The following is a 19,043-nucleotide window of genomic DNA, read 5'->3' on the forward strand; positions in this document are numbered from 1 at the left end:
ATGGGAAGGAAGCCATTCCTCGTTCCTCTCCACTGCGTATTTCTGAAGGCTTTTCTTTGTGATGGATTCATTTACTTTGCAACTGATACAAAAAGAGGGGGACATTCCAAAGGTACTTGTAAATATCTTCACTATAACTTACCCTTAAATATCCAGTGTATTTCTGGCTTCTGCAGGTTCTTCCTCAGACATAAGAATGTGAGAAAGGCCCTGCTGGATCCGGCCAGTGGCCCATCTAGTCCAGCATTTAGTTTTCACAGTGCTGAACCAGAAGCCTGTGGGAAACCCGTGATCAGGATTCGAGCCCCAGAGGACACTCCCTTCCTGTGGTTCAGAGGCACCACTGCCTTTGGCCCAGCCATCATGAAGAGCAGCCGCTGAGAGCCTTGTCCCCCCAACAACTGCAACATATTCAAACACTCATGAATTTTGGGAATCTTCCATGTTTAGAAAACACTGCTTTAATTTCTAATATTTTCACCATTTTTATAATATAACCGCTGTGCTAAAATACGTTTATGTTAATTGCAAAAGCCATTCTAAAGCATTCTGAACTTCCTTATGTTTCAGAAATTACCATTGTAGTCAATGGTCAGAGAGTCTGTGAAGAGGAAAGGCGAGTTAACCATTGGCCCTAAGGAAGGGCCCATTGTAGTCCTAAAATCACTCCGCAAAGACCCAGTATTGTTCACTTTTCTTCACAAAAATAATTTGCATATAACAGCTTCTTTAATATTTGCATATATCAGCTTCTTCTTTATAAGAGGGGCAAGGTCTGGAAAGCTTGAAACTAGAAACCAGGAAAGCAGAAACCAGGGACTTTCCTGGATTTACAAAAGCCACCCCGGCAGCTCTGTATAGGGAAATTTTTAAAGGTTTCATGTTTTACTATGTTTTTATATATGTTGGAAGCCACCCAGAGTGGCAGGGGCAACCCAGTCGGATGGGCGGGGTATAAATAATAAAATATTTATTTATTTATTATTTACCTTCAGTCTCATATTCATATATTTCCTTCAGTATATTTTGGAAGCAGGTGTGTGTCAGTTTTCCTTCAACTTGTTAGGTGCTCTCTAGATGATCCCTTTTGCCATAGGAAGAACCCTGCTCCCAAGTCTTCATGATATTTCCATGGTGCCTTTATCATCAGGATGAGACCCCTGCCTTGTCAGAAAGCTCCTTGCATTGAAAGGCTGGTGGCTTGACTTTGTTCTTCTCCTCCCAGGACTCAGGCGAAGGAGAACTTAGAGGATCCTCCTGTGGCTTTTCCTCCTGCTCTGAAGTGGAAGATTTGGGACTTCTGTGATATGAATCCCTTTCTGGAGGGAGTCATGAAGAAATTCAGAGGTAATAAAGAAGGGCTGTAAGGATTGTTTAATGGATGTTTAGAAGTGTTCATGACAGGCTCCAAGTCATACAGATTATTAGCCATGACAGGAAAAATGGAAGTTTATTTATTCTCTTTCAAAGAGAAAGCCATACTTTCACATGTGAAGACTCAGAGCTTATGCTGCTTTCTTTACGCAATCACAGCTTTACGCAGATCGCTATAAAATAGAGAGCGGGCAAGAAATTATCGTTTACTGGGCTCCGACTCTGCCTTGCTTATTGGGCTCTGAGAGGCTCCATCAAGATCTTATGGGAACATGCCAAATCTCAGATGGAGTACAACCCTCACATAAGTTGCGAGTTGTCTGTAAAAAGTTGTACTTGACCTCTTCACATCTCTCAGCCAGGCCTTAGGTGCTTTCACGCATCTCACCCATTTCCCAAGTATCTTCACCTACACCCCGCGACGGGGTGAGCTCCCGTTGTTTGGTCCCCGCTCCTGCCAACCTAGCAGTTCGAAAGCACGTCAAATGTGCAAGTAGATAAATAGGTACAGCTCCGGTGGGAAGGCAAACGGTGTTTCCGTGTGCTGCTCTGGTTCGCCAGAAGTGGCTTTGTCATGCTGGCCACATGACCCAGAAGCTGTACGCCTGCTCCCTCGGCCAATAAAGCGAGATGAGCGCCGTAACCCCAGAGTCGGCCACGACTGGACCTAATGGTCAGGGGTCCCTTTACCTTTACCTTTAAACTACAGCCGTACCTTGGATCTCAAATGCCTTTGCTCCCAAACAAATCGACTCCCGACTCCTGCAGCCAATTTGAAACTGTGCTTTGGTTTCTGAACATTTTGGAAGTCGAACGGACTTCCAGAACGGATTCCATTTGACTTCCAAGGTATGACTGTACAATCTCATGAGTTCGTATTGTCATTACTAGATGAGTTATCAAGACAGTGGCAAGATGCTAAATCTCTGTTTTCTTTTCTCTTCCAGACACACTGAGATCTGGACTTCAGCAGCGAAAAGGTAAATGTCAGGGTTTATAGGGGGAACAGTTTCAGGAGTGATGGATTCTGCTTCTCAAAAGACCAGGCTTCTGTGGATCTTCTGTCCATCACCCCCCAGTCCCCATTTTGCACTTTCTATGTCTCCTTTACAGTTTTTTGTCACTTTCAGGAAGTGATAAATTGTACTCCCACAATTTTCTTGTTAGTGAGAAGCTCAAAGAGGTTTCCTTTTGAAGGATATCATTGGAGCCTTATGACATTTCATCCTTTTTGAGTTTTTTATTTACCAGTATCAATAGATTGACAGAGCTTAAACATTCACAACAGGCAAGTCCACAGATTGGCATCAGAGAGAGGCAGCCAGGACCAAGACCATATGTTCTCAGCCGATAGAGCCCAAACTCCACTCCCTCTTTCTTCTCTTTTGCTATACACTCAAACATTAATTTTTATTCTTGACAGACTCCTGATAACATCGTCTTTAGCTAGTACTTCTTTTTTCTTGGTGGGGGGGGCATGTCTCCAGATACCTTCTAGCTATTTTTTTGCTATTTAGCCAGAAATCTCTGTGGCAACAATAACAAGAGACCTGGCAACTGTGGCGTTCGTACGGAGCCCCCGGTTGTCTCACGGACTATTGACCCATACACCACTAATCCGCTGCCACCAACCAGGTCCTCCCTGGTAAAATCACTTCAGTCTAAGTCAGCTTTTCAATTAATAAAGAAGAGTGTATTGTTTTTCAGACACAAACAAAACTTTTACAGCATTCCAAACGTTGTTGCTCTTTACTTTCTTAGTCTTATTTTCCTCTCTGTAGCTCTTCTACCTCCCCACACTCAAGAACCCACAGCCCTAACTGTCTCTCTATTACCAACTGCCTTTCCCAACCAGCCAACCCACGAAAACCCACCCACTACCCACCAACAACTCACAACCAACGTCTTCCAGGACTCCTCCCAGAACTGGTTTTATAAACCCACTGACTCCACCCCCCTGGGTCCTGTCTGTGCAACCTATTTAACTATTTCCCCTCCAGCACTCTCTTATATATGTTAACGTCACAGTAACCTTCCTAAGCCGTTTTTTACGTATATGAGGAACAGAGAAGAGAAAGATGAGTCATATAGCCTATCTGGTGTGGGGAGCCAGGATGGCGTCTTTGCATTGAAGGTGAGGGTGGGAACAGCACCTCCTAGGTGTTACCGGGTTTGGCTTTAATAAAGTACCGTATTTTTTGCACCATAACACTCACTTTTTTCCTCCTAGAAAGTAAGGGGAAATGTCTGTGCGTGTTATGGAGGGAATGCCTACAGGTGGCGGGGGGGATCTGCTGCAGTCATGAGCAGAGGATCCATGGTTCCCCTTCCTTCGCTCACGAGTGTAAGCGGCTCCTGTCTGGTTGGTTCCTTTAAAGCAAGCAGGCTCTCTGTCCCTCTCTCCTCCCCACTCAGCTCGCTAAATAGCAGTAAAATTTTTCAGCTTGCTAAGCTGGGGATGAGCAGGGAGGAGGGAGAAAAGCAGAGCCTGCTTGCTTTAAAGGAGCAAAGCGGGAGAGGAGAGAAGCCTTCTCCCCTTATACCCCTCTTCTTCATTATTAGCAGCATCCTTCTCCACCCACCCCACGCATGCTCCTTGTCCCTTGAGTGCTTTTCCTTCCCTCCCCACTTAAAGCGTGGTTACAAAGCACGGATCCACATGGATCCTCAGGATTTTTGCATTGGGCTACTCTAAACTCACTGTCAGATCACATGTCTGTGGCCACAGCAGGAACCACAAAAATCATACATCCACTGTTTCGTTTAGAATATTTTTTTTCTTGTTTTCCTCCTCTAAAAACTACATGCGTGTTATGGTCGGGTGCGTATTATAGAGCGAAAAATACGGTAATTTAAATACAGTCATACCTCGGGTTACAGATGCTTCAGGTTGTGGATTTTCGGGTTACATACTGCGCCGAACCCGAAAGTACCAGAACAGGTTACTTCTGGGTTTCGGCGCTCGCGCATGTGCAGAACCACTAAATCATGCTTTGCGCATGCGCAGAAGCGCCAAATTGCAACCCACACATGCATAGACGCGGCGCTGCGGGTTGCGAACACTGTAGGTTGCGAATGTGTCTCCCGCACGGATCACGTTCGCAACCCGAGCGTCCACTGTAGTTAAAGAGACTTCTACTGTATCCCTCCATTTAACCTGGGAGCCCAGGGGGGGTTTGCATTAAAACAAGTCATAGCAAAAGGAAACAATACCAACAATGTAACAGATGTCAATTTAAAAGACAGAACTATCAATTTTCTGCTTCACTCTAAACAAACCAATTTAAGTTTGTTCTTGGTTGATTGATCACGTCAATAATTCCAAGCAGGACATTTTAGACAGGGAGTATCAATCAGATGACAGAAATACATTTTTATGTATTGTTCTTTTTATAAACTACCTGGAAAGATGGGGTAGAACAAGCTTTAAATATGTAACTGAAACTTGAGAGCACCTGCTGTCAGTTTTGCCTGGCATGTCCAGCATGGTCTGTCATGTGATGTGAGGTAAAAGATTAAGATGTGGATGAGAGTCCCTGCTTTGACTCCCTTCTGCCATGAACTGTGGAGATGGGGGTGGCCTTAGACAAGCCACTGTCTCTCAGCCTCAGTCCTTCCATCTGAAAAATGGGCATCCTAAGATTGACTTAAATTACAGGGTCGTTGCAAGGGTTCTATGTAGATAATGTGTGCTAAGTACTTGAAAGAACTGCAAATGTTTCAAGAATCGTTATTAAGAACTTGATGAACATCCCTGTCTTGAATGCAGAGCCATGGAGTCCCTGTTCATTTCAGAGGGGCTGCTATTTCTGTCATGTGGCTAAAGAAAAGTCAGCTTCTCAGTTTCTCTTTTCTTTCCTCCTCTGCTCCCACAGAAAACATAACTTTGGATCCAGACACAGCACATCCACGCCTCATCCTGTCCAAGGATCGAAAGAGAGTGAGAAAGGGAGGAGTGCGTCAAGACCTGCCAGACAACCCTGAGAGATTTGACAGACATACCTATGTGCTGGGATGTGAGGGTTTCACATCAGGCAGACATTTGTGGGAAGTCATTGTGGGAAGAGAGGAGGGGTGGGCAGTGGGGGTGGCCAGAAAGTCTGTGAAGAGGAAGGGTCTTTTCTCTGTTGGTCTTGGGGAAGGGATCTGGGGTTTGGGGAAGTGGAGCGGTGGGTATCACAACTTTGTTCCAAGAAAGGAGCCCAAGAGGATCCGAGTGACCTTGAACTGTGAAGGGGGACGGGTGTCCTTTTACGATGCTGATACAGCAGCCCTTCTCCATGCAGATACAGCAGCCTCCTTCTCAGGAGAGACCCTCCAGCCCTTCTTTTATGTGGCTGCCAAAGGCCACCTGACAATCTCTGAGTGTAGAGGCAGACAAGCTTCCCAGTTCACTGCTAAGTATATTTCTCAGTGCCAGCAATCCTAAATCAGCAGAGCGATGCGCAACATCAAACCGCTTCAGGAGCTCTGACCCAGACAACGAAGGCAGTAACTCACAGAGGCAATTAAGTACAGACAGAAATATTTCACTACCGGGTCATAAAAGCTTAATGGCTCCCATTTACAGAGTTCGCCTCACTAGGAGTTTCTTCCTTAGAGTTTCCCAGGCTTTGCTTTTTGCGACCCACAATGCCCTGCTCTTCCCTCTCTCGCATCCAGTCTGCCAGATAAATGCATACTAAACACAGTTTTCATACAGCTGCTGTAAGAACAGAAGCAGCTCCTCTCACAGATGCGGCCTTGACAAAAGATAAACACCCAGCTTTCTGACAGCTTCTAGCAGTTTTCGGAACCTTCTGGAATCTTCAAGATCATTCAGTTAGTTCTGGAAAGAATGAACACTCACCCTCACCCCAACCACTCATCACCATGATGACATTTCAGTCGTCTCAACCAAAATCCCTTTCCTTCAATTTATGTGGCAATTCGGCAAAATCTCTCTATTCAAAGAGATCCAAAATTTGCGCATGACTCACTTATGCATTCGCAGCCTTGGGCACTTTGTTGAAACAAACAAACAAAAAATAGAAAGAAGGGGGAGACTGCGGGGTGGGACACTGTCAGAAGGGGCCGTGTAACATGCCTGAACTAATGTGGAAATATATTTCATGTGTTAACATCTTTGATTTTATTAAAGATACTGCTACTATTTGCTCCTCTGTTATTTCAGACTTAATAGTATAATGGCCCCATCTATCCCACGTGACACATCCTGCAAGGATATAAACAGGGTGACTTATATCCCATCTGATCCCCATAGCAATAGGGCTGCCACTGCCCCCAGTTTGTTACTTAAACATTTCAATTCATGTCAAGCGAATGGGGTGTCACACGTCGTCATCATCATCATATTTATTATTTATACCCCGCCCATCTGGCTGGGTTTCCCCAGCCACTCTGGGCGGCTTCCAGCAGAACACTAAAATACAATAACCTATTAAACCTTAAAAGCTTCCCTAAACAAGGGCTGCCTTCAGATGTCTTCTAAAAGTTTGGTAGTTGTTTTTCTCTTTGATATCTGGTGGGAGGGCGGGTGCCACTACCGAGAAGGCCCTCTGCCTGGTTCCCTGTAACTTGGCTTCTTGCAGTGAGGGAAACCGCCAGAAGGCCCTCGGCGCTGGATGATATGGGGAGACACTTCATTTCCACATTTCTGCCACCCAAATGGTGATTCTCAAATGGGAAGAGGAAGTGAAGGCAGCATGTCTTTCTAATCCCTTTTGAGATCTATGGAGTGAAGAGGAAGAAGAAGAAGAAAAAGAAGAGAAGAGTTTGGACTTGATATCCCGCCTTTCACTCCCCTTAAGGAGTCTCAAAACTAAAGCTACAGCCCTGGGCCCACCTCTCTGGGAGTAAGTCCCTTTGAACTTAATGGGATTTACTTCTGAGTAGACATAGGAGTGCCTATGTTTTTATAGATAGACGAAAAGGATTAGCTCACAGGTTTTGGTGATTCTCCTCTTCACACAGCACTTCCTGTGGTGGTGGCCACTGACTTGCACGCCCTCTTAAAGGAGGGTTTGAGACCCAAAGCCCTTTCCTGTTGTTCGCCTCCACAGCTTCAGCTTATTCAGAGGTAGACTGCCTCTGCACCAGGAGGTTCCTCATAGCATGATGTTGGGTTCTGGCAGCCCCAGAAACAGTTCCCTTCTGACCTGACCTGCTGCCGCCACAGGGCCTGTGCAGATAACACATATCTTAATGATTAACATAAGCTTAATGGATATAAGTAAAACAATGTCTACATGGAGAGAAACTGCTCCCCCACTACTTTTTGTGTGTCCTCCCAGAACTTTTTCTGCATGGTCTGAGGATATCCCACCACCAAAAGCTTTCAGAAGTCTCCCCTGGGACACCTCAGCTCTTTCTTAAGCTCTGGACCCTTCTGCAAAAGGAACTAGAATCTATAAGGATCTAGAATCGGAGTCTCTTTTTTTTTTTTTTTAAATATTTTTTATTCATTTTCACAAATATAACAAAATAAAAACATAACATAACATACAATGACATAACATAACATACTAAGACATAACATACAATAACATACATAACACGACTTCCCCAAGCCTTCCCTTCACTGCACCCTTATTTTTTTTAAAACAGCATTTCTAGCAATCCTTCATTCCAATTCATAACTGATTCTCTTTATATTTTATTTAAATTTAAGATTTAACAGCTATAATTCTCTATCTTATATCCCTTGACATTTTAGCATTCCGAAATTTTACAACAGTTCCTAAGATAAACTTTAAATTTTCTCCAGTCCTCTTCCACCGTCTCTCTCCTCTGGTCACGGATTCTGCCGGTCATCTCTGCCAATCCCATAAATTCTGTCACCTTGGTCTGCCATTCTTCCAGAGTGGGTAGTTCTTGCTTCTTCCAATATTTTGCTAGTAGAATTCTTGCTGCTGTGGTTGCATACATGAAGAATGTTCTGTCTTCCTTTGGTACCATTTGGTCGACCATGCCCAAGAGAAAAGCCTCTGGTTTTTTAGCAAATGTCCGCTTGAGAATTTTCTTCATTTCATTATAGATCATTTCCCAGTAGGCCTTAATCTTTGGGCAGGTCCACCAAAGGTGGTAAAAAGTTCCTTCACATTCATTACACTTCCAGCAATTATTATTGGGCAAATGATATATCTTTGCTAGCCTGGCTGGGGTCATGTACCACCTATAGATCATTTTCATTATATTCTCTTTTAAGGCAGTGCATGCCGTAAATTTAATGCCTGTGGTCCATAACCTTTCCCAGTCCGCAAACATAATGTCATGACCAATATCTTGTGCCCATTTAATCATTGCTGATTTAACTGTTTCATCTTGGGTGTTCCATTTCAGCAGCAAATTATACATTCTAGACAAATTCTTAGTATTGGGCTCCAATAGTTCCGTTTCTAACTTTGACCTCTCCTTCTGAAATCCTACTTTCCTGTCTTGCTTAAATGTTTCATTAATCTGCTGGTGATGTAACCAGTCTCTGACTTTAGGTTTTAATTTCTCCAAGCTCTGTAATTTGAGCTTTTCACCATCATATTCCAAGATTTCACTGTATTTTGGCCAGTCTGAATCTATATTAAGTTTTTTTACCGCTTTAGCTTCCAGGGGTGACAACCACCTGGGGGTTTTATTTTCCAACAAATCTTTATAACGATTCCATACATTAAACAATGCTTTCCTGACAATATGGTTTTTAAAACCTCTATGCACTTTTACCTTGTCATACCATAAATATGCATGCCAACCGAAGTTGTTATCATATCCTTCTAGATCTAAAATGTCTGTATTCTCAAGAAGTAGCCATTGCTTCAGCCAGCAAAAAGCTGCTGCTTCATAATAAAGTCTTAAGTCCGGCAGGGCAAAGCCCCCTCTATCCTTTGCATCAGTTAGAATCTTAAATTTTATTCTGGGCTTTTTGCCCTGCCAGACAAAATTAGATATATCTTTCTGCCACTTCTTGAAACAGTCCATTTTGTCCAAAATTTGTAATGTCTGAAATAAAAACAACACTCTCGGCAATACATTCATCTTAATAACAGCAATTCGGCCTAACAAGGAGAGTCTTAACCTAGACCATATGTCGAGATCTTTCTTCACCTCCAACCAACATTTCTCATAGTTATCTTTAAATAGGTTCACATTTTTTGATGTTAAGTTCACCCCCAGGTATTTCACCTTTTTTGTTATTTCTAAACCGGTTTCTCTTTGAAAGCTATCTTTTTCCTCGATCGTTAGATTTTTCCCCAGCACCTTCGTCTTTTGTTTGTTTAATTTAAAACCTGCCACTTGACCAAATATTTCAATAAGTTCTAAAGCTCTTTTCGTACTGGCTTCTGGTTGTTGCAGAGTTAAAACTAGATCATCTGCAAAAGCTCTTAATTTATAATGTTTAGTTCCGAGTCTTATCCCTTCTACCAGCTGGTCCCTTCTGATCATGTTCAATAATACCTCCAGGACAGATATAAATAATAGAGGGGATATTGGGCATCCCTGTCGTGTCCCTTTTTCTATTGGAATCTCATCCATAACCATACCGTTCACAATTAATTTAGCCTTTTGTTCAGAGTATATTGCACTTATACCATTTTCAAAATTATGGCCTACCCCCATCCCATGGAGATTCCTCTTTAGAAAGGTCCAAGAAATATTGTCAAAGGCTTTCTCCGCATCCACAAAGATCAACACTGCTTTTCTGTTTATCTCCATCTCCAGGAGTTCTAATATATCTATAATATTTCTCACATTGTCTGACATGTATCTCCCTGGGAGAAAGCCTGTTTGGTCTTTATGAATCTCCTCTGATAGCACTTTTTAAAATCTTTTTGCTAAAATTTCTGCAAAAATTTTATAATCCACATTTAAGAGTGATATAGGGCGGTAGTTCTTAACTTGGTGTTTCTCAGTTTCTGTCTTTGGTATAAGTGAGATGAATGCCTCTTTCCACGATTCGGGAGCCTTTTTCCCCTCTAAGATTTGGTTGCATACTTCCTTCAATGGTTGTATTAACCATTCCTTCAATGCTTTGTAGTATCTCGCCGTCAGTCCATCTGGTCCTGGTGATTTTCCCAGTTGCATTTTTTGGATGGCACCCTCTATTTCTTGGTCTGTAATTTTCTCATTTAAAGTCCTCTTGCTTTTTTCATAAATCTTTGAGAGTCCATATTTTTTAATGAATTCTTCAATCTCTTGTTCTTTCTTTGGCCCTTGAGCATATAACTTTTTGAAATAACTTTGGAAACAATTGCTAATCTCGTTTGGTTTATTGATAAATTTACCATCCACTTCTAGGGATGTCACAGTGTTCAGCTTTTGTCTCTTTTTCAGTTGCCATGATAGCAATTTCCCACATTTATCTGCTGATTCAAATGATTTTTGCCTCATTTGTTTTATTTTCCATTCTATCTCCTCATTCACCAGTTCCATATATTGAGTCTGATAGTACTTTATTTCTCTTAGGATCTCCTGAGATTTAGGTTTAGACCTCAATTTCTTCTCTCCTTCTTTTATTTGATTCCAGATTTTTTCCTTCTTCTCATTCTGTTGTTTCTTCTTTATGGAGTTTTGCTGAATCAGGAAACCTCGCATCACGGCCTTGCTTGCATCCCATATTATTCTTCTTTCCACCTCTGATCTTAAATTTATCTCGAAATAGTCCTTCAATGTCTTTTGGGCCTTTTTGTAAATTGTTTCATCTTTAAACAGGGTGTCATTCATTCTCCATCTGAAGGTTCCAGTTGTTGTCAGCTTCATTTCCATCTTCACTGCATTGTGATCGGAACAAGTTTTTGGGCAGATTTCTGTCTTTTTAACCCTTGGTGCCAGATTGCTGGAAATCCATATTTGGTCAATCCTGGTCCATGTCATTTTTGCTTCAGAGAAGAAGGTCCCCTCTCTTTCTAGAGGGTTCCTTGTTCTCCAGATATCAATCAAGTCCATGGTGTCAGTCAGTTCAAAAAAAGTCTTTGGCAGTCTCCCATCCTTGGAAATCGTTTGTCTCTGCGCTTTATCCATGTTTGTGGAGACTACTCCATTCATATCTCCCATAAATATTATTTTAAAGTCCATAAAATCCATTAACGTCTCATGCAACTTCTTAAAGAACTCGGCCTTCCCTTCATTAGGTGCATAAACTCCTACAATCAGAATTTTTTCTCCTTGAATTTGAATTTCCACTGCCAGAAATCTTCCTTGTTCATCCTTGAAAATTAATTTTGGTTCTAATTTTTCTTTCACATAAATCACAACTCCCCTTTTCTTAACTTTGTCAGAAGAAATGAATTCTTGTCCCAATCTTTTATTTATCAAAAGTTTTCTGTTTATCCTGGCAATATGGGTTTCTTGCAAACATATTATATCTAGATGTTCTTTCTTTAATATGTGAAACACCTCAGATACACTGAAGCTTTTTCCTGTAAGACCAATTGCAGTCCTTAACAGTCATCAACAGGGTTACCACACCTGGTCTGAGGATATCCCACCACCAAAAGCTTTCAGAAGTCTCTCCTGGGACACCTCAGCTCTTTCTTAAGCTCTGGACCCTTCTGCAAAAGGAACTAGAATCTATAAGGATCTAGAATCGGAGTCTCAAAGCAGTTTCTGGTGGATTTATAATGGCCTTAATTGTTTTCTCTTCATTTCTACACTTAAAAATATACCCAAATTAAGGGGAAATAAAATCCTCACTTGGATCAAATGAAATTTGTAAAAGCATCAACACTGAACAACATAATCTATTTGTAATACAGTGGTACCTCAGGCTAAGTACTTAATTCGTTCCAGAGGTGCGTACTTAACCTGAAACTGTTCTTAACCTGAAGCACCACTTTAGCTAATGGGGCCTCCTGCTGCTGCCGCGCCGCCAGAGCCCGATTTCTGTTCTCATCCTGAAACAAAGTTCTTAACCTGAAGCACTATTTCTGGGTTAGCGGAGTCTGTAACCTGTAGCGTATGTAAACTGAAGCGTATGTAATCTGAGGTACCACTGTATATTTTTATTAGGAATATTGATCAACCACTGTTATGTACTGAGTCGAATAGGATCCAAACTGCAGCAGTCTGATTGGTCCTAGAACAATAGGATCCAAAAGGCAGCAGTCGGATTGGTCCTAGAACAATGCAGCAGTATGATTGGTTGGCAGGAACCACCCAATCATGCTCCAGATTTAAGTGAATCCACAACCTGATTGGCTTACAGTAGAATTCCGGAATTAGCCAATCATGTGCAGCCCATTGTGTAAATAATGTATATAAAGCAGATACCTTGAGGGGACATTTCATTCATTCCTCCTCACCACTATGAGCTGAATAAAGAGCATGAAATCACTTTGCGACTCTGAGTATATTTCACTGGCGACGAAGGTGGGATCCCGCTGAGCTGACTGCCACACACAGCACCGCAGCACCGCCACCTGCCGCACCGCTGCCTCGCACCGTGTATCCAGGCTTCAGCTCCGGGACACAAGGAACTCAGAATGGCAACCGACAGCAGCTTCTCGCCGTTCAACCCAGCAACGGGAGACTGGGAAGCGTACGCCTCCCGTTTCACTTTCCTCCTAGAAACCAAAGGGGTCACCGATGAAGAAGACGCCAAGAAGAGGGCGATATTCTTCAGCGTCTGCGGAGAGGAGACGTTTGAAATCGCCCGGGCTCTCCTTGCGCCTGAAGACGTCGCTACTGTTCCATACAAAACAATAATGGAACAGCTGAAGGGGCACTTTTCGCCGCAACCCTCAGTGGTGGCTCGTCGAAATGCCTTCTATGCAAAGCGGCAAGCCCCTGGGGAAACCATAACTGGGTTTGTGACCTCTCTCCGCCAAGCCGCCCGGTTCTGCAACTTCTCAGAGCTGGAGAACATGCTTCGTGACCGCCTCGTCGGTGGCCTGAGGGAGGAGAAACTGCAACAACGACTCTACGCTAAGAAGGACCTAACGTTCCAGGTCGCTCTGGAGGAGGCCCTGGCAACGGAAGCTGCCGAGAGGTCGACGCAAGAGGCACGGCCAAGCCAGCCGTCCCAACCGAGGGTCCACCACGAAGACCTCACCAACGACTCAGGATCCGACAGGGAGGAGGTGCACCGAGTACAGCAGCGCACTCAAGCAGCCCACATACCACAGCTGCCTCGACGAGAAGGAGGGAACTGCGCAAGCTGCGGGGAAACTCACGAGAGGAGGACCTGCCGTTTCCGCAATGCAGAGTGCAGGCAGTGCAGAAAATTGGGACACATCGCCCGGGTGTGTCGGGCTCGGCCCACCCGACGCCAGGCATCAGATGACCAATCCAAGAGCCCCAGGTCCCGGGGCCCAACGCACCAAGGCAACTCGACGGAGCTCACGGACTTCCAGGTATACCAGTTGCCCTACCCCAACATAGAGAAAATTTATGTAGAGGTACGGATAGAGGGGGCCCCATGCCGCATGGAGCTTGACACGGGTTCAAATCTATCCATAATCTCGGCAAGGACCTTAAGGAAACTGTGTCCTACTGGGGGTCCCAAACTCAGGCCGGCCCCATTCACCCTCCGGGACTTCCAGAAACGTAAGGTCCCCACAATGGGGGTGGGGACCTTCAGGGTGCAATACCGAGGGCGGACGCGGCAACTGGACTTGCTTGTGGTCAAGGGCCCCTACATTAGCTTACTGGGATTGGCATGGTTTGGACCACTGGGACTAGCCATCACCGGAGTGAACCACACTACCTTACAAGTGGATGTGGACGCTATATGCAAGGAATTTCCAGGGGTTTTCGATGGGAAATTGGGACAGTATACGGGCCCCCCCATTGCTCTACAGCTTGACCCCGCAGTACGACCAGTCAGGCTCAAGGCCCGCCGGGTCCCGTTCGCCCTGAAACCACGTATAGACAAGGAATTGGACCGGCTAGTGGAGCAAGGAGTGCTGGAGCCGGTGCCTAATGCCCCCTGGGAAACCCCAATCGTCACACCCGTCAAGCCTAATGGTTCGGTCCGCATCTGCGCAGACTACAAATGTACTATAAACAAGGCCCTCACGGCCCATGCATACCCAGTGCCAGTGGTCAGCCATGTCCTTGCTACCCTGGCTGGGTCGAAAATTTTTGGCAAGCTGGACTTGGCCCAAGCATATCAACAGCTGCCAGTAGATGAGGCCACAGCAGAGGCACAGACGATTGTGACGCACAGAGGAGCGTTCAGGGTAAAGCGGCTGCAATTCGGTGTCAGCGTGGCACCAGGCATATTCCAGAATCTAATGGACTCGCTCCTTAAAGGGATTCCTGGCGTCACCCCCTTCTTCGATGATGTGTTGATTGCCGGGCCCACACCAGAGGAGTTTGAGGACCGCCTCCGCACCGTTCTGCACCGTTTCCAGACAGCGGGTCTCAAGGTGAAGCGGGAAAAATGTCTACTAGGAGTGCCTCAGGTGGACTTTCTGGGATTTATGGTGGACGCAGAAGGGGTCCACCCGACTGGGGACAAGGTACGGGCCATTTGTGATGCCCCAGCGCCCAAGAGCAAGACTGAACTTCAGGCCTTCTTGGGACTATTGAACTTTTACCATTCCTTCCTTCCCCACAAGGCGGCGGTAGCGGAGCCCCTACACAGACTCCTGGACAAGCGGGCCCCTTGGGTGTGGGGCCAGCGCCAGGAGGCCGCATTCCAGGCAGTCAAGGACTTGCTTGTCTCAAACTCGGTCTTGGCACACTTTGATGAGAGGCTGCCGGTGGTGCTAGCATGCGACGCCTCGCCCTATGGCATTGGCGCTGTCCTGGGACACCAACTCCCGGATGGGAGAGAGGTACCGGTGGCATACTTTTCCCAGACACTCAACGCAACCGAGCGGAACTACTCACAAATCGACAAGGAGGGTCTGGCAATTGTGAAGGGAGTAAAAAAATTCCATGATTTCTTGTACGGGCGGCCCTTCACCGTGGTGACTGACCACAAACCGTTGCTTGGCTTGTTTGCCCCCGAAAAGCAGACCCCCCAAGTGCTGTCTCCTCGTGTCCTCAGGTGGTCAATTTTCCTTGCCAGCTACCAGTATGCGCTGATTCACCGCCCGGGGAAGGCGATGGGCCATGCGGACGCCCTCAGCAGGCTACCACTACCGGAAACAGGCCCCGACCCAGCACCTGCACAAGAGGTTATGAGCCTGGAGCTGCTTCCCGACCGCCCCATTCAGGCACAAGAAGTTGCACACCACTCCAAGAAAGATAGGGTCATCTCCCGGGTCCTGGACTGGGTGTGGAGGGGATGGCCCAGCAGCAGGCCTGGGCCAGAATTCGCTGGCTACACAACCCGCAAACATGAACTGTCGGCCCACAAGGGGTGCCTTTTATGGGGAAGCAGGGTCGTTGTTCCCCAGCCCCTCCGCAAAAGGGTCCTCACAGCCCTACATGAGACACACCCAGGGGTAGTAAGAATGAAGGCCCTTGCCAGGAGTTATGTGTGGTGGCCGGGGATCGACGGAGAGATAGAGGCCTGGGTCAAACACTGCCAGGCCTGCCAAGAATCCCGCCCAGATCCCCCAAGGGCCCCAGTCCAGTCCTGGGAGTCCGCCCGAGCACCATGGTCACGCCTGCATGTGGACTTCGCTGGCCCCTTTCAGGGGAAAACATTCTTCATAGTGGTGGACTCCTACACCAAATGGCTGGAAGTCGCACTGGTACCGTCCACTTCTACATCCGCAGCCATCCGGGTACTACGCAGGCTGTTTGCAACCCACGGGCTCCCTGACACTCTCGTCTCAGACAACGGGACTGCATTTACGTCAGGAGAATTCCAAACCTTCACAGCGCAGAACGCCATCCGCCACATCCGTTCGGCGCCATTCCACCCTGCCACCAATGGCCAAGCAGAACGCATGGTGCGGACCACCAAGGACACCCTTCGCCGCATGACGCAAGGGGATTGGGAGTACCGCCTTGCCACATTCCTCCTAGCACAGCACAGCACCCCCAGCTCAACGACTGGCCGGAGCCCCGCTGAACTACTAATGGGTCGGCGCCTTGCAATCAGATTGGACCGCCTTCACCCCGATAGAGCTCAGGATGAGGTAGTGGTGGGGGAAGGCAGGAACCCCCGGACCTTCGAGGCCCAGGACCCAGTGTACGCAAAGAATTTTGGGGCAGGCCCAGCATGGGTACCTGCCACAGTCACCAGGGTCACTGGCCCCGTGTCGTACGAGGTGCTAACGGATGGGGGGCAATGCTGGCGCCGCCACTGCGACCAGATACGGCGACGATTCCCGGGAGAAACCCAGGAGGAGGAAAGGGCAGAGGAGTCCCAAGGGAACAGTGGGGCAGTGAGGCCCATAGAGCAGCAGGGGCCAGCAGGAGAGGCAGAATCAGTAAATACAGAGAGGACCCGTGAGGCCGAAAGGACACCGGAACCAGAACCACGACTGAGCGAGCCGGTTGCGCCAGACCAAACAGCCCCATCACAGCCAGCATCCTTGGAACACGAGCCAGAACCTGAACACCGGACCAGGGAACACCACAGGCCGCAACGGACACGTAGGCCGCCAGCGTACCTTGAGGACTATGAATGCGACCTCCCGGGCAGGACTGGAACTTAGAGGGGAGGGGTGTTATGTACTGAGTCGAATAGGATCCAAACTGCAGCAGTCTGATTGGTCCTAGAACAATAGGATCCAAAAGGCAGCAGTCGGATTGGTCCTAGAACAATGCAGCAGTATGATTGGTTGGCAGGAACCACCCAATCATGCTCCAGATTTAAGTGAATCCACAACCTGATTGGCTTACAGTAGAATTCCGGAATTAGCCAATCATGTGCAGCCCATTGTGTAAATAATGTATATAAAGCAGATACCTTGAGGGGACATTTCATTCATTCCTCCTCACCACTATGAGCTGAATAAAGAGCATGAAATCACTTTGCGACTCTGAGTATATTTCAACCACCAACAATAATAACTTTAGCAGTATCTAAAAATATTACAAGTAGGGAGGGAGAGAGAGAACATTCTTCTGCACCCCACCTCCTGCCAAAAAACAAATGCTGGCTGTGAGTTAGCTGAGCCTTCTGGGACAGCTTGTAAAAAAATATTTTTAAAGTTTTAAAAATCCATCCGAGAGAATGGACAGGCTGGAGATGGGATCAGAGGAAGGATCGGACTGGGAAGGAGCTGGAGCTGAGGAGCAGCTTAAAAATCCCCCAGTTTCCTTCACACGTTCTCTGTGGTTGTGAATGCGTGTCAAATTGCCCAGTGGGAATGTGCAGAGCAGTGGGAGGTTGGGCTGTGTCGCTTTTGGACTTTGAACCTTGTGCCCTGCTGCTGGAAAAAGGCACGTGAGTTTGAGTTATTCAGCCACTAGCTTTCGGAGGAGAAACTCTCACGTATCTCCACCTTTCAAAGGAAAATGGTTCCTTAGCAGCAACAAATTATTCACATTCTTTATTTTTTAAAAAACAAAACAAAACATTCCCATGTCAAAGAGACTCTGTGTCACAGCTGAAGCCACAGCAGAGACTGAAATAACCTCATCTGAATTCTCATCTCTGTGTCCCGGTTTAAACCCCCCCACTTCAGACAGCAGTGATCTTTGAGCCATCGGGTCTGAATTTCCTGGAAAGGAAACACGCCCATTTGCAGACGCAAAAGAGAGAAAACTAAACCATCTCTCTTTTCCTGGCGAGGCAGCAGCCATGGCAGGGAGTCCGGCGCAGGATCTCTGTGACGAAGCCATTTGTTCCATCTGCCTAGAGTATTTCCAGGATCCAGTCATCATCCCGGAGTGCGGGCACAATTTCTGCAGATCCTGTCTGATCCAGTGGTGGGAGAAATCGGAGGCGGAAGCTTCCTGCCCCCAGTGCAGAGAACAAATTAAGGAGAGGAACCTCATCCCGAATCAGCCGCTGGCAACTGTTTTGGAAACGCTGAGAGCCAAAAAGCTCAGTCTTCAGGGCTGGGAAACGGTAGGCGGAAAGGAGAGAAGGTGTGAGACACACCAGGAGCCCCTGAAACTCTTCTGCAAGGATCACAAAAGGCCCATCTGTCTGGTTTGTGACAGATCCAAGGAACATGAAAACCACAAGGTGATTCCTCTGGAGGAGGCTTCCCAGGAGTACAAGGTAGGAAGTCACTCTGGATCATGATTTTGTCTACAAGGAAAATAGCTGTAGACATGTAGGACCAGTGCTTTTTTTCCTGGGGGGACGCAGGGGGACGCATACCCCTAAACATTTTGTGAATCTTTGTAATTTTGTCCATTTACTGTATTTATTTCCCCCGGTTTGAACTATAAAATCATGATTTTCGTGAGTCAAATGAGAGTACCCCTAAACATATATTTTAGGGGGGAAAGCACTGAGTAGGACCTACAATAAAATTTTCCTCACATTACCAAGAGTGATTTCTCCAGGAGGAATTCCTGTGCAGCATTGTGAAATCCTGCATGCCTGTTGAATTTAAATTAAAAAATAAATAAATTATCCTCTCTACAAGAGTGCATAAATCCTCATTTGAAATCTAAAAAAGTGATTTAAAAGTTGAGTATTGCTTGATGCTTTAACTCGTATAATAGATCCATTGTTCTGAGACTTTGATTAAAGCAAAACAAATTTTGGGACCTCAATGGAAAATGTACCCCAAAAAAGTACTGTGGTACCTCTGGTTACGCACTTAATTCGTTCCGGAGGTCCGTTCTTAACCTGAAACTGTTCTTAACCTAAGGTT

General features: G+C 46.1%; 2 protein-coding genes across 2 annotated transcripts in view; both read left to right on the plus strand.

Moving 5' to 3' along the window:
* The window catches only part of LOC310837658 (E3 ubiquitin-protein ligase TRIM7-like), a 50,696-nt gene extending 44,172 nt beyond the window's left edge, over positions 1 to 6,524 (plus strand). Inside the window, exons 5-7 of the mRNA XM_083724601.1 lie at positions 1,226 to 1,347; positions 2,322 to 2,354; positions 5,250 to 6,524. Coding sequence (XP_083580727.1) covers positions 1,226 to 1,347; positions 2,322 to 2,354; positions 5,250 to 5,803 — 709 coding nt within the window. The 3' untranslated portion in view covers positions 5,804 to 6,524. The remainder of the gene's footprint in view (positions 1 to 1,225; positions 1,348 to 2,321; positions 2,355 to 5,249) is intronic.
* Positions 6,525 to 17,274: 10,750 nt separating this feature from the next.
* The window catches only part of LOC310835803 (uncharacterized protein), a 44,994-nt gene continuing 43,225 nt past the window's right edge, over positions 17,275 to 19,043 (plus strand). The window contains exon 1 of the mRNA XM_083720776.1: positions 17,275 to 18,439. Coding sequence (XP_083576902.1) covers positions 18,014 to 18,439 — 426 coding nt within the window. The 5' untranslated portion in view covers positions 17,275 to 18,013. The remainder of the gene's footprint in view (positions 18,440 to 19,043) is intronic.

Source organism: Podarcis gaigeae, assembly GCF_964106915.1.
Source record: "Podarcis gaigeae genome assembly, chromosome: 2".
Lineage (NCBI taxonomy): Eukaryota > Metazoa > Chordata > Lepidosauria > Squamata > Lacertidae > Podarcis > Podarcis gaigeae.